This window comes from Bombina bombina, chromosome 4 (assembly GCF_027579735.1).
Source record: "Bombina bombina isolate aBomBom1 chromosome 4, aBomBom1.pri, whole genome shotgun sequence".
NCBI lineage: Eukaryota > Metazoa > Chordata > Amphibia > Anura > Bombinatoridae > Bombina > Bombina bombina.
The window spans coordinates 1,151,349,942-1,151,362,993 of NC_069502.1; the positions used below are offsets into that span (position 1 = coordinate 1,151,349,942).

At 34.7% G+C, this 13,052-nt stretch overlaps 1 protein-coding gene across 1 annotated transcript in view; it reads left to right on the forward strand.

Moving 5' to 3' along the window:
- LOC128658087 (calpain-8-like) overlaps window positions 1-11,866 on the forward strand; it is a 260,090-nt gene extending 248,224 nt beyond the window's left edge. The window contains exons 19-20 of the mRNA XM_053712540.1: window positions 164-222; window positions 4,370-11,866. Coding sequence (XP_053568515.1) covers window positions 164-222; window positions 4,370-4,393 — 83 coding nt within the window. The 3' untranslated portion in view covers window positions 4,394-11,866. The remainder of the gene's footprint in view (window positions 1-163; window positions 223-4,369) is intronic.
- Window positions 11,867-13,052: the final 1,186 nt, after the last annotated feature.

Consider the following 13,052-nt stretch of genomic DNA (forward strand, 5'->3'; position numbering starts at 1 on the left):
TGACAACAGTATGATGACCAGTTTGTTTGATAAGTTAATATTGTGAATTTAATTACAGGGTGAGTGTAATTGTTACATGGGTAATAAAACCATGAACTGCTTATTTCTCTAGAACATAAATATCTAAACTATATTTTATTTAACTTTTTTTTCTTTACTATAGAAATGTTTCAGCTCTTGGATGTAAAAAAAAGTGGAGAAATCACACTCACGTTACCAGAGGTACAGTAAAAGTTACAAATAATTTGAGTTCTCTGCCTGCATTTGTTATTTAAATGTATTTATTGTTTTTGAGTTTTTGATTTGTTCCTCTCACTTTTTACGTAAAACGTTCACGGGTTTTAAAGGGACAGTAAATTCCTTGGGAATTTTAATATAAAACTTGTGGGAAAGCCTGCCCAGAGGGCAGTCTATTGTGGTGACGGAACCACCGAACCACCCTGTCATTTTCGGAAGGGCAGTCTATTGTGGTGACGGAACCACCCTGCCAATTTTGGAATCCACCTAATTCTGAAAATGGCAGGGTGGTGAAAGAATCCATCCAGGTGGATCCTTTCACCACCCTTTTTGCGATCTCTCCCTCCCCCCTCTTTTGCTCTCTCTACCCCTCTCTTTTGCTCTCTCTCCCCCTTCTCTTTTGATCTCTCCCCCTCTCTTTTGCTCTCTCTCCCCTCTCAGTCTATGTGTTGCTAAATAAAAAAAATAAACAAATTATCAAAAATAAAAAATTAAAACCTAATCCCTATGAAAACAACAACAAAAAAACTAATCTAATGCTAAACTACCAATAGCCCTTAAAAGAAATTTTTGTAGGGCAGCTCTTTTGCAGTTACCAAAAATTCTAAGTCCCCCCTAACAGTAAAACCCACCCCCCAAAATAAATAAACCTAACACTAAAAAAACTAAACTATCCATTGCCCTGAAAAGGGCATTTGTATGGGCATTGCCCTTAAAAGGGCATTCAGCTCTTCTGAAATTCGGTTATTCAAATCAGCCAATAGAATTTCAGTAGCTCTCATCCTATTGGCTGATTTGAACAGCCAATAGGATTTGAGTAGCTCTCATCCTATTGTCTGATTTGAATTTGAAGAATCAAATCAGCCAATAGGAATTCAAGGGACGCGATCTTTAATCGTGTACCTTGAATTCACTATTCAGTGTACGGCGGCGATCGTACGAAGAGGATCCTCCACAATCCATGGCTCCGTGTTAGCCGGTCTTCAGTTCCAGGGTCGCCGGTCTTCAGCTCCGCTCCATGCCGGATGTTCCTGGAAGAAGAAAGAAGAGGTCGCCACTTGGAAGAAGACCTTCTTCACTGGACTTCAGGAATGGTGAGTAGCAACCTAGGGCTTAGACTTAGTTTTTTTTAAGTGCTTTTGGGGGGGCTTTGTTTTATTTAGATTGGGGATGGGCAGTAAAAGAGCTAAATGCCCTTTTTAAGGCCAATGCCCAAACAAATGCCCTTTTTAGGGCAATGGGTAGTGTAGGTTTTTTAGTGTTAGGTTCTTTTATTTTGGGGGATTTGGTTGGTGGGGGGTTTACTGTTGGGGGACTTAGACTTTTTTCTGTAAAAGAGCTGTTTATCTTGGGGCAATGTCCTGCAAAAAGCCCTTTTAAGGGCTACTGGCAGTTTATTCTTAGATAAAGGGGTGTTTTTATTTTGGGGGGGGGCTTTTTATTTTCATAGGGATTAGGTTTAATTTTGTAAACTTTGGTAATTTGTTTTTTATTATCTGTAATGTTAGTATTTTTTTGTAACTTTAGTATTTTTTAGTTTAGTTAATTTGTGTTAATTTAGGGGTGTTAGGTTAGGGTGCTTAGTAATTCAATTAGTTATTTGCCTTGTGGGTTTTGGTGGTTTAAGGGGTTAATAGGTTAATTAGGTTTATTGTGATGTGGGGTTTAGGGGTTAATAGGGTAAATAGGTTTATTGCGATGTGTGGGTTTTGGGGTTTAGGGGTTAATAGGTTAATTATGTTTATTGCGATGTGGGAGTTTTGTGGTTTAGGGGTTAATAGGGTAATTAAATTTATTGCGATGTGGGGTTTTTGTGGTTTAGGGGTTAATAGGGTAATTAGGTTTATTGCGATGTGTGGGTTTTGCGGTTTAGGTGTTAATAGGTTAATTATGTTTAATGCGATGTGGGGGGTTTGCGGTTTAGGTGTTAATAGGTTAATTAGGTTTATTGCGATGTGGGTGGTTGATGGTTAAGGGATTAAGGGGTTAATTACTTTATTGTTTTGCGATGTGTAGGTTTGCGGTGTAGGTGTTAATACTTTGTGTGGGAGGTTCCTTTTTTTTTTGTTATACTTCGTGCGGGCGGTGTTTTTTTTTTTTTTTAATGCTCCGTTTGCCTTCGCTGCATCCATTTGCCTTCGCTGCATCCCGAAGCTCGATTCTTTCACCACCCTGCCATTTTCGGAATTCTTTACAATATATTTTTATTGTTTATTTTGCTCCCTTTTCATGTACTTTAGCTCTGAAAATAGAGCCTGATGACTTCTCAAGGCTATAACTCTGCTACAGATATGTCACAATTTACTTTATACTAACTTTATAACAGTGATTAGCCTTGTTGTCTGCAGAATTAAGCCCAGATTGGTTACTCCAAATAAGGCAAGTGGTGAGTGGAGTTTGGCTATTGATAATTGCAGAAAAGGGATGTTATTTTGTTTTAAAAATATTAAGTATTTTCTGATGTTTTTCTATAGCAACACAACAAAAATGTTTTCTAATTAAAACGTGTTTAATGTCCCTTTAATCGGTACAGGGATCACTTCTGTCTCAGTATTTTTGTTGTTGTTTGTTTATCTTAATTATTTCTTATTTATTTATATTATTAATCTAGAAGTAAAGTAATGCCTCAGTTTTTGTTAGTGATGTTAAATTATGCAAAATAATTAAATAAAAACATTTATATTCTCAGCCATGCATGGCAGGCAAATGGCAGATGATGTTTAACAAAATGCAATATTAAATTCTACATTTGCAAAAAACAATGTCTGTCCTGAATTATAAAAAAGGCATGTAAAGGATTATTCATTATGATAATTATTATTATTATTATTATTATTATTATGAACATAGATAGGGTTGCTAACAAAATTACAGTTTTAATTGTTTAAAACATAGTTTTATATCAATTAACCTCTATTCATGGGGCTAATATAAAACAAACAAAACAAAACAGAAAAATATATTCTGAAATGCAAAGCTGATCATTTAAATATAATTATAGGTATTTTTGCAATTCTTTTTTTTAACATTATCATTTTTATTGTGCACACTACCTCCTGCTGTTAAGATAAAAACCCGTGAGCATGTATATTATGTTTCCTCGTGTCCCCCGGGGATCACAAAAGCGATTTCACCGGCATGTGCATAAGGAGCGTGCCTCTATATATGCACCTATCTCAGCAAATGCAGTCAGCCCTAATGCACAATCAAAGTTGTAACTCTAGTAAGGATGCATTTACAAAAATATTTGTGTTTGCATAAAATGCTGCTTTTTAAAATGTGTCATTGTTAGAGTGAAACCTTTGATCATGAACTTTGCTTCTAATAGTGCGACAGTGAACTGCACTGCAATACATTTAAACTCTGGCATTTGCTTAAATGTTTTATCAAAAACTACAGGTACATATTATAATTAATTTTGAAACAAGCCAAGCCATGAAAGCTCTTTCGTCAAATTTACTGAATAATACCGGTATATTATACTTTTAATACCAGTTTGTAATAAAACCATTTTTTAAAGACATATTTTACTCTCTATGAAGCAAAGCGAATTTTAAAGAGGAACCAGACAAAAAAATAACCAGCCAGTGAATAGTTTATATCCTTTTTTTCCACATTTTCCCACTTGTTACTCTGTATCACTTGTCAATAAAATAAAAACATCAGACTACAGCTATCACCTTCACTACTCTAATGCTTTTATCAGTGTCTTTTTTAAGGGTCGTAAACACCTTAAGGTTTTAATATAAATTGGTTAGTTATGCATAGTAAAATTACTTTGCAATATACAATGCAATCACGTAATTTCAAGGTTTCGATCGGATCTTGGGGACTGCCTATGCTGCTAGGCACGCACCCCAATACGATTCTTGATTTTATCAAAGAGGGAGGCTGCAAGATGCCATATAAGGTAGGACGTTCCATGGCGTCCTAACGGCAGTAAAGGCCAGTGCTATTAGGACAGCATAGAACGTCATAACAGCATGAAGTAATTAATTTGTTTTAAAAATGTGTAGACTTGGCTTACATGTTAATCTTTAGCAAGACAACACAATTGCCTTGAAATTAGAAGGTATTTACTGTTACATTAGTCACTCATAATAACAAACATCTTTCTGTTTTTTTTTCACAGTGGCTCCATTCAACTTTGCTCTAGAAGCTGACGACACAGATGAATGCATTGTTGTTGTAAACCTGTGAAAGTCTCCATGCATTTCAATTGACAGATTAATAATTTGTTTTATTTCTTATGTTGATACTATGTCAGATATTAAAATAGTAGAAACAAAATTCATACTATAAGAGTTTGGGTTTACTGCATTTAAATGTAAAACATGAATGAATATGTTGGCACAGTCTGAATATGCAGATTGGAAATAAAAGTAAAGACGTTCATATTAGTTTTATAATATTGTGTAATGTGTGTGTGCATAAACCAGGGAAAATACTGCAAATAAAGTAATTGTGGTCCTCATTACAACCCATTAGCATTCTAATGTGAAATGTATTGCATGGATTTTTGTTGGGTTTTTAGACTTCAACATTTTCCAATCCATTAAAAATTCCGATTATCCTATTTTCATGACGGAATAATCTAGATTTTATTAAAGAGACAGAGACGAGTATTTTGCATTACCTTTCACTTTACTACTCAGACAGCAATTTAAAGAAATAACATTTGAATATTAACAGAAAAAATATGTTAACAATGAATAGATAGAAGAGACCAATGAGAACATTCCTTTAGTGGTCAGAGATAGTAAGGACCAATCAGATGAGTCATAGTAACCATATAAAGTCCAAACAGTAGCAAAACCTCCTCTTTTCTCACTCAAGCGAAGAAAACACAAATCATTCCCAAAGAATAAAAGCAGGAACAGTCCCGAAAAAACTATCCAGAATAATATGAAGAACTTTGATGAAACAAAAGGTTGATTGAAGAAAAACTGCATACTCCTGCAGGAAGAAAAAGAAAACTTGCCAGACGAAACTGAAGAAGTTGATTGAAGAACATCTTTAGAAGAATCAAATTTTCTAGTCGAACTCTTAAAATCCTGTAGAGGAAGGATTCGGCACAGAAAAACAATAAAGAGTTATTAGAATTACATAAATACTTATCTTAAATATTTAGGGTAGGGAACATATCAAATAGTGGAGGGAAAATACTCGTCTCTGTCTCTTTAATAAAATCTAGATTATTCCGTAATGAAAATAGGATAATCAGAATTTTATTACAAGAACAGAGACTCCTATTTTGCAAGTTTAAAGCAAAATAAAAAATAAATAAATACAATAACAATTAATTTATAAAACAAGTTGTTGAGCAATAGAGTTAATAGGTTTAAAATAAAATTGTCTGAAAGTTTTGTCATCAGACCAATCTGAAGCATTTAAAATATCCTGTAAAGAAACAGATTTAGAAAAAGCTTTAGAAGCTGAAGCTCCTCGAATAGAGTGTGAAAAAAAATATATCATCTACTCCAGCTTCCAACATAACATTCTTGACCCATCTACTAATAGTGGGTGAAGAAACTGGTAAGTGAGGAGAAACAAAAGAAATTAAGAGTTGTTTAGAAGAAGATGATCTAAGATGAGCCATCCTGGATTCATACTCTTTAAGACAAAGAACTATACAGAGTTTTGGTTGTTCAAAACAGTAGGGATAAAAAATAGAAGAAGATAGAGTTTTAGTTCTACGAGATAAAGTAAAAATTACTCCTTGAGGAGAAAACATTTTTGAATCATAATCAATAGCACGAACATCTGAAACTCTTTTACATGATAGTAAACATAAAAGAGTTGCAAGTTTGATAGAAAGTTGTTTTAATGATAATGTATTATTCTCCTGCCATTTTTGGAAAAGAGAGATTACCAAATCTACATCCCAAAAAGAAGAATATTTAGGAGTAGGGGGTCTTTTGAGACGAATGGATTTTAATAATTTGCAAATAGTAGGATTTTGACCAATGGGAAGATTATCAAAGAATTCATGACTAGCTTAAATAGCTGATCTAGCTACATTGATGGATCTATAAGCTAGACCTTCAACAAAAAGGGAAGATAAATAATTGATTATTTCATTTAAAGGTACTGAAATGGGATCCAAATGTTTGTTACCGCACCAGCTAGACCACTTAATCCAAGCGGAACTATAACACTTTTTGGTTCCAGGGGCCCAAGAGTCTTGAAGGAGGAGTTTAGCTTGCTCCGAAAGTGCATTGCAAGACCAGGATCCCCTGAAATCGTCCAAGCTACAAGCTGGAGATTGCCTTGAAGCACTAAGGTGTGAAATTCTCCGCCTGGATCTGTAAGAAGATCTGGAATACTGGGAAGAAGAATTGGAGGAAGGAAGGACATTTCCAGAAGATATGGGTACCACACTTGATTCGGCCAAAGTGGAGTCATGATCAGAAGGGAAATCTGATGTCTCTTGACAAATAAGAGTCCGAAGAATCATTGAAAATGGAGGAAAAGCATATTCTCCTTGAGGAGGCCATTGTTGGAGGAAAGCATCTATTGCTAGAGCTTCTGGGTCTGGTTTCCAACTGAAAAAGGGGTAAATCTGATGATTTAACTGAGAGGCAAAAAGATCTATCACAAAAGGACCCCTCAATTGACAAATTTGTTGAAAGAGAGAAGGATTCAACATCCAGTCGCTGAAATCCATAAGGTATCTCGAACCCCAGTTTGCCATTTGATTGTTGAGACCAGGAAGATATTCTGCTTGAACAGATATGTTTTGGGAAAGACAATAATGAATAAAGTCTTTGGTTAAAACCGATAACATTCTTGAAGTTTTTCCACCTAAACGGTTTATATATTGAACAGCTGATATATTGTCCATACGAAGAAGAACCGTAATGGGGTGAGAATGTTTGATAAAACTTTTGATAGCAAAAGCTCCTGCCAAAAGTTCCCGACAATTTATATGAAGATTCTTTACTGAAAGAGACCATTTTTTTTCTCCCGAAATTTGAGAACCACATCTTGCTCCCCAACCAGAGTTGCTTGCATCTGATTCTATAATTATGTCCGGTGAGCTTCCAAAAATGACTTTACCATTCCAAGCTTCCATGTTGATTAGCCACCAATTCAATTCTTCTATAGCTTCTTCTGATAAGTGAATCAGATGTTGATAAGAAAAACCTTTTCTGAGGTAAAATATTTTCAATCTCTGAAGCGCTCTGTAATGTAGAGGAGCTGGAAAGATTGCTTGAATGGAGGAAGAAAGGAGGCCGATAATTCTGGCTAAAAGACGAAGAGGAAAACATTTCTTGTTTAGGGTATAAGAAATTTCCTTTTTTATCCTCTTTATCTTGTCTAAAGGAAGACTCAGAGAAGCAGAAATAGTATCTATGTTGAAACCTAAGAAGGTTAGATTTTGGGATGGAATCAAAGCCGATTTCTTGAAATTGATAAATAAAACCCAAACTTTGAAGTAAGGAAATTGTAATAGAAAGATGATCTTAAAGAATGGAAGGGGATTGATGAATAAGAAGAATATCGCCTAAGTAAATAATTAGACGAATTCCTCGTTTCCGAAGCCAGGCTACCACAGGTTTTAAAATTTTTGTAAAGACCCAAGGAGCCGAAGAAAGACCAAAAGGAAGGCATTTAAACTGCCATAAAGTCTCTTTCCAGAGGAATCTAAGATAATTTCTGAAATTTAAATGAATTGGAATTATAATATAAGCATCTGTCAAATCCAATCTTACAAGCCAGTCGTTGTTGTAAAGACAATCTCTGAGATAATGGATTCCTTCCATCTTGAAATGATTGTAAATTAGAAAATAATTTTTTTTAGAAAATAAATTTATAACAGGATGATAACTGCCTTCTTTCTTTGGGACTAGAAACATATTGCTTATGAAAGAATTTTCTGAATTGTGAGCAGGCTGAACTACATCTTTTGATATCAGGTCTGAAATCTCTTTGTCTAGGAGTAATTGGTCTTTTTGAGAAAATGTTATTGGATTGGGCAAGGAATTTTGAAAAGGTGGTTTTATGAATTCTAAATGAAGGCCTGTGACAGTCTGTAAAATCCATGGATCTTGAGATATTCTTTGCCATTCTGAAAGGAAAAGTGCTAATCTGCCACCTATTCTTTGTTGGAAAAAAGGAATGGAAAGAGAGGTGATTGAACTTACCTTGGAAGGATCTTCTGTTGAACCTGGATCTGAAACCTCTGGAAAAACGTTGTCTCGAACGTGAGGGAAAAAAGTTTTGGTGGGAGGTAGATGGTGTAACAGTGTTGTGGAAATGAGACCTTGATGTGGCTGAATAGCGGCTGGAAAAGCGGTCTCTGCCTTTTCCAGCCTTTGAAAAACTCTCTGGGGTTGGTTCTGGTAAAAAATCTTTCGTGTATTATTTTTAATTTTGTTTAATGAATTGAATGTGTTAACATAATTACTAAGCTGTTTAAGGCCAGAGTCACCAAACAACAGGCCATCAGCTTCAGGACCCATTTCCATGGAAGCAAAGTCAGTAATCTTAGGGTTGATGCAGCGAAGTAGTAACCTTCTACTTTGAGAGGCTAATGAAGTGTTAGCGTCACCTAACAAATAAACTGTCCTTTGTAACCATTCTCTTACAATAATAGGGTTTAATAAAAAATTCTCGGATAGTTCAAATAGTTTTGTAACGGGTCCTAAGGTATCTGATAATTTATCCTGACAGGATTTTAAAAATCTGTCAGGGCCAGATCTAATATTAGACCTTTTTGTTCCAATAAATTTAAAAAGATTTTGGTCAATTTCAGGGGTCAAATGGGTATTATGGGGTAATTCAGGTCTGGGACATTCAGCTTTGAGGGTATTTTTTGTCTTTTTAGATAGAGGTCTTCTAATATAGAAATCAATAAACTTTGAGACTCTTTTTGAAGGTCTCCACTGTGAAGACCTGGGATGATGAATGTCATTTGGGTCTGTATAGGGAAGACCTAAATCTTCCGCAACACAAGGTTTTTTATTTTTTAAAACTTTCTTCCTTTTCTTGGGTTTGGGGGAATCATCAGAGGAAGATGAGAATACATTCAATAAAGTAGTGTTAGATTTGTAAGAATCAAAAGATTCAATATCAGAATCATATTTTTTTACATCCATTTCAATATTCTCCTCATTATTATTGTCAGAAGAATCAGATTCAACTCTAAATTTCTTTTGCGAGAAATTTTACTTCATTTAGGTATAATAATATCTGATTCTGCTTCAGAAACACATGGGCTTTCACTTCTGCATTTATGTGCAGGTATGGAAATGTCAGAGCAATGCTGACGTGACAGATCTTTATTAGATTTTCTTTCTGATGAAAGTTTTCCCTTAATATTCATATGCTTAGTCTTGCTTAAAGCCTTTTTGTGAACATGACCTTGTATTTCATTAAAATTGTTAATAACAGATTGGAGCTGATCCATCTGTTGTTTCAAAGGTTCAAAAGAACTGTTAATTAAATTTTTAACATACTTTTCTGAAATTTGTTTAGGGTCTTCAGACATTTTAAATTAATAAACTGAATAAACAACTAAATAAATTAGAAGTATTGGACAGGAATCAAACTCCTAACCTTATATATTGAAAACAGAATACTTAAAGTGAAGGATAGTACTGTTTCAAAGAAATCAATATCTCTTTGCAAAATAATAGCACTTTAATTCATCATTATTTACGTACCTCAATCTAACTTTAGATATCTTTGATTCTTATCCTCGATCCGGCTCCCAGTAAATCAACCCGTTATTTCTTTTTTTTTTCCTAGACAACGATCACGTTGTTTGAATAACCAATTGATTCACTGGCCGTTAGGCGGCCGTCAATTGACGTCAGCAAGGTTTAGTTATGTATGCGCATGCGTAGCCTTTTGTAGTTCTTTCGGCTAAGCGAGCGCGTCCTCGTTTCACGCATGCGCACAAAGGAAGCGCAGTAGAGACGAGCAACCGCAATTAACGCATGCGCAAATATCCGTGTCCAAAGAGTATGCTCATGCGCAGTTACTCCATGCTCGATGTGCACGAGCTTACTAGACACGTATAGAGCGGGTGGGACCGCTCTATACGTCACAGTGTCAGAAAACAGGAAATGGAGGATGGGCGGAGATTCGGCAGGTAACGGAATGAAAAATAAAGATAAAAATATACCAAAATAATTACATTTTTTGGAGAAAAAAAAACCTAGCGACTGGATTTAACTGAGTATAAGGTACTTAAAAACATATGCTACTTACGAAAACGTTACCTTCACTTTAACCAGTAGGTTATAGCTACAGACAAAATTTCTTTCAGAAAAACTGAAATATATATAATATATAAGTCACAAAGAGTTTCTTTAAAATTAATAAATTAATACATTTTTAATGTATAAATATTAGGATTCAAACCAGGAACCTTCAGGTAATAAACCGATTACAAACCCACTGAGCTATTTGATCAGTACAAATATAATATGTAATTGTAACTATATAAGGTAAAAAACAATGTCAACGTTTATAATGTGCCAGTAATAAAAACTACTTAACATATAAATTGTTCAAATAAGTGTAATAATATGTTGCAGAATTTTATGTTGCAAATTTTTTTTGTGCAGACAGATTCGATACTTGTCCTGTCAGGGAAGGAGACGATGTAATGAATGAGGAGGGCGAGAAATAGCAATGCGTAGGTACGTAAAATGGAGGAGTGGCTAGACAGCTGACAAAGACAAGATGGAGGGCGCATGAGAACGAAGCTCAGACGCTCCAGGGAAAAAGGCAAAAAAGACAAGAAAAAAAAGAATGATGAAATGAAATAAAGTAAAACAAGAAACGGACAAAAGGGGATAAAATTAAAAATCATAATTTTCACCAATTAAGTAAAATAAGGGGAATAAAAACATAAAACAGGAAATAAAAATAATAATAATACTATGAAAGACAATTGAAATAGAAGGGATAAGTTAAATAAGGAAAAACAAATAAAGAAAGTAAACAAACACAATAAGAGAACACAAAATAAACAAATAGACAAACGAATATAACAAATAATAATAATAATCAACAAATAATATATAATAAGCAATTTTTTTATGCATTAACAATTTGAACTTAACTCCTGAGCAGCAAAGAGAAAAGAGGAGGTTTTGCTACTGTTTGGACTCTATATGGTTACTATGACTCATCTGATTGGTCCTTACTATCTCTGACCACTAAAGGACTGTTCTCATTGGTCTCTTCTATCTATTCATTGTTAACATATTTTTTCTGTTAATATTCAAATGTTATTTCTTTAAATTGCTGTCTGAGTAGTAAAGTGAAAGGTAATGCAAAATAGGAGTCTCTGTTCTTGTAATAAAATCCCTACTATAACCCATTTATTATCATGTCTTCTCTACCTAGTTATGGGGTCATTTCAACACCCATATTCAATCCATCAGAAAACATCCTTCGACACATTTTAGAAGAATTTGTTTTGGACCTGTTGAAAATCCAATCTGGCTTGTTTCATGTAATGTTTATTTGCACAGCTTTTTAAATTTATTTTATTCTTGCCTATACTCATTCAATCAGTAAATGCCTTGTTTTTTTGTTTGATAAAACAATTTCTTAACTATAATACTTGTACACAAATGAAATAAAATGATCATTTATTATTGCAATGAAAGTTTAGGCATTTTAAATATTTGTATTATGAAATTGCTGAAAATAATATGAAGTAATTTTGCCATTTGTGGGTTGATAAAGAATATGTATCCATGTCAAATGAGGAGCAAAGATTCTACAAAAACAAAAAGTGAATTGTACTCCTGCAACATAAATTATCTCATCAAGAACTCCATGGGAACGATTTATCAAATGTCAGGCAGACATGATTCGCTGTAGGGAATCATGTCCTTCCAACCTCGCTAAATGCTGACAGCATATGCAATATTTTTTATTGCACAAGCATTTCACAAGAAATGCTTGTGCAATGTGTCTCACTGCACATTCGCGGCCAATCAGCAGCTAGCAGGGGCCGTCAATCATCCCGATCGTATCTGATTGGGATGATTGCAGTCCGCAACCTAAAAGGTGGAGGACGAGTCAAGGAGCAGCGGTCTTAAGAATGCTACTTCTTAAGTCCTGCTTTCGGCTAGCCGGAATGCTCACACGGAATAAGCAGCATCCGCTGCTTGGTAAATATACGCCATGTAACGGGAGACTTCATAATAATAGAAACTATAGTCTGTCCGACTGTAGATGGGCCACATCCTGCTACTAAATGACTTAGCTTAGTAAAATTATCCACATCTAAGATAGCCGTGCATGCTTTGTATGGAAGCAAATCTGAAATGAAATAAAAATTGAACTTCAAGGGCAAGTAGTATAGGAAGAAGCTACAGCAAACCTGCTGTAACAGAAGAGGAATCTGATTTTTCATGCAGGTATCACATGATGAGACATATTTTGAACCATCTACCTGATACGTAGGCCAAGTTCTTGAGATCTTTGCATTACTGCTGTCTTTGAATCATGACAAACATGTAACACACCTAGGGCTAGGTTAGAAGTGGCGCACTATTGTTAGTGCGAGTCGCAATAAGCAATATCACTACTGCGCTAACTTGCTCACATATTATTAGTTTAAAGTAAACATGTTCACTCGAGAGCAAACTAAGGTAGTGTACTTCAGGTTTGCGTGAGGATCTTGCGTAAAGGTTAAGAGTTAAAAATGTCCACTAATCACAACATGAATACATTAAAGTGTTACACCCATATATACACTACTATCTGATAAAAAATATTCATATAAATATTAATAATTTTTTTATAAGAGTTAAAAGGTATATAGTATATGACAAGGTATTTGT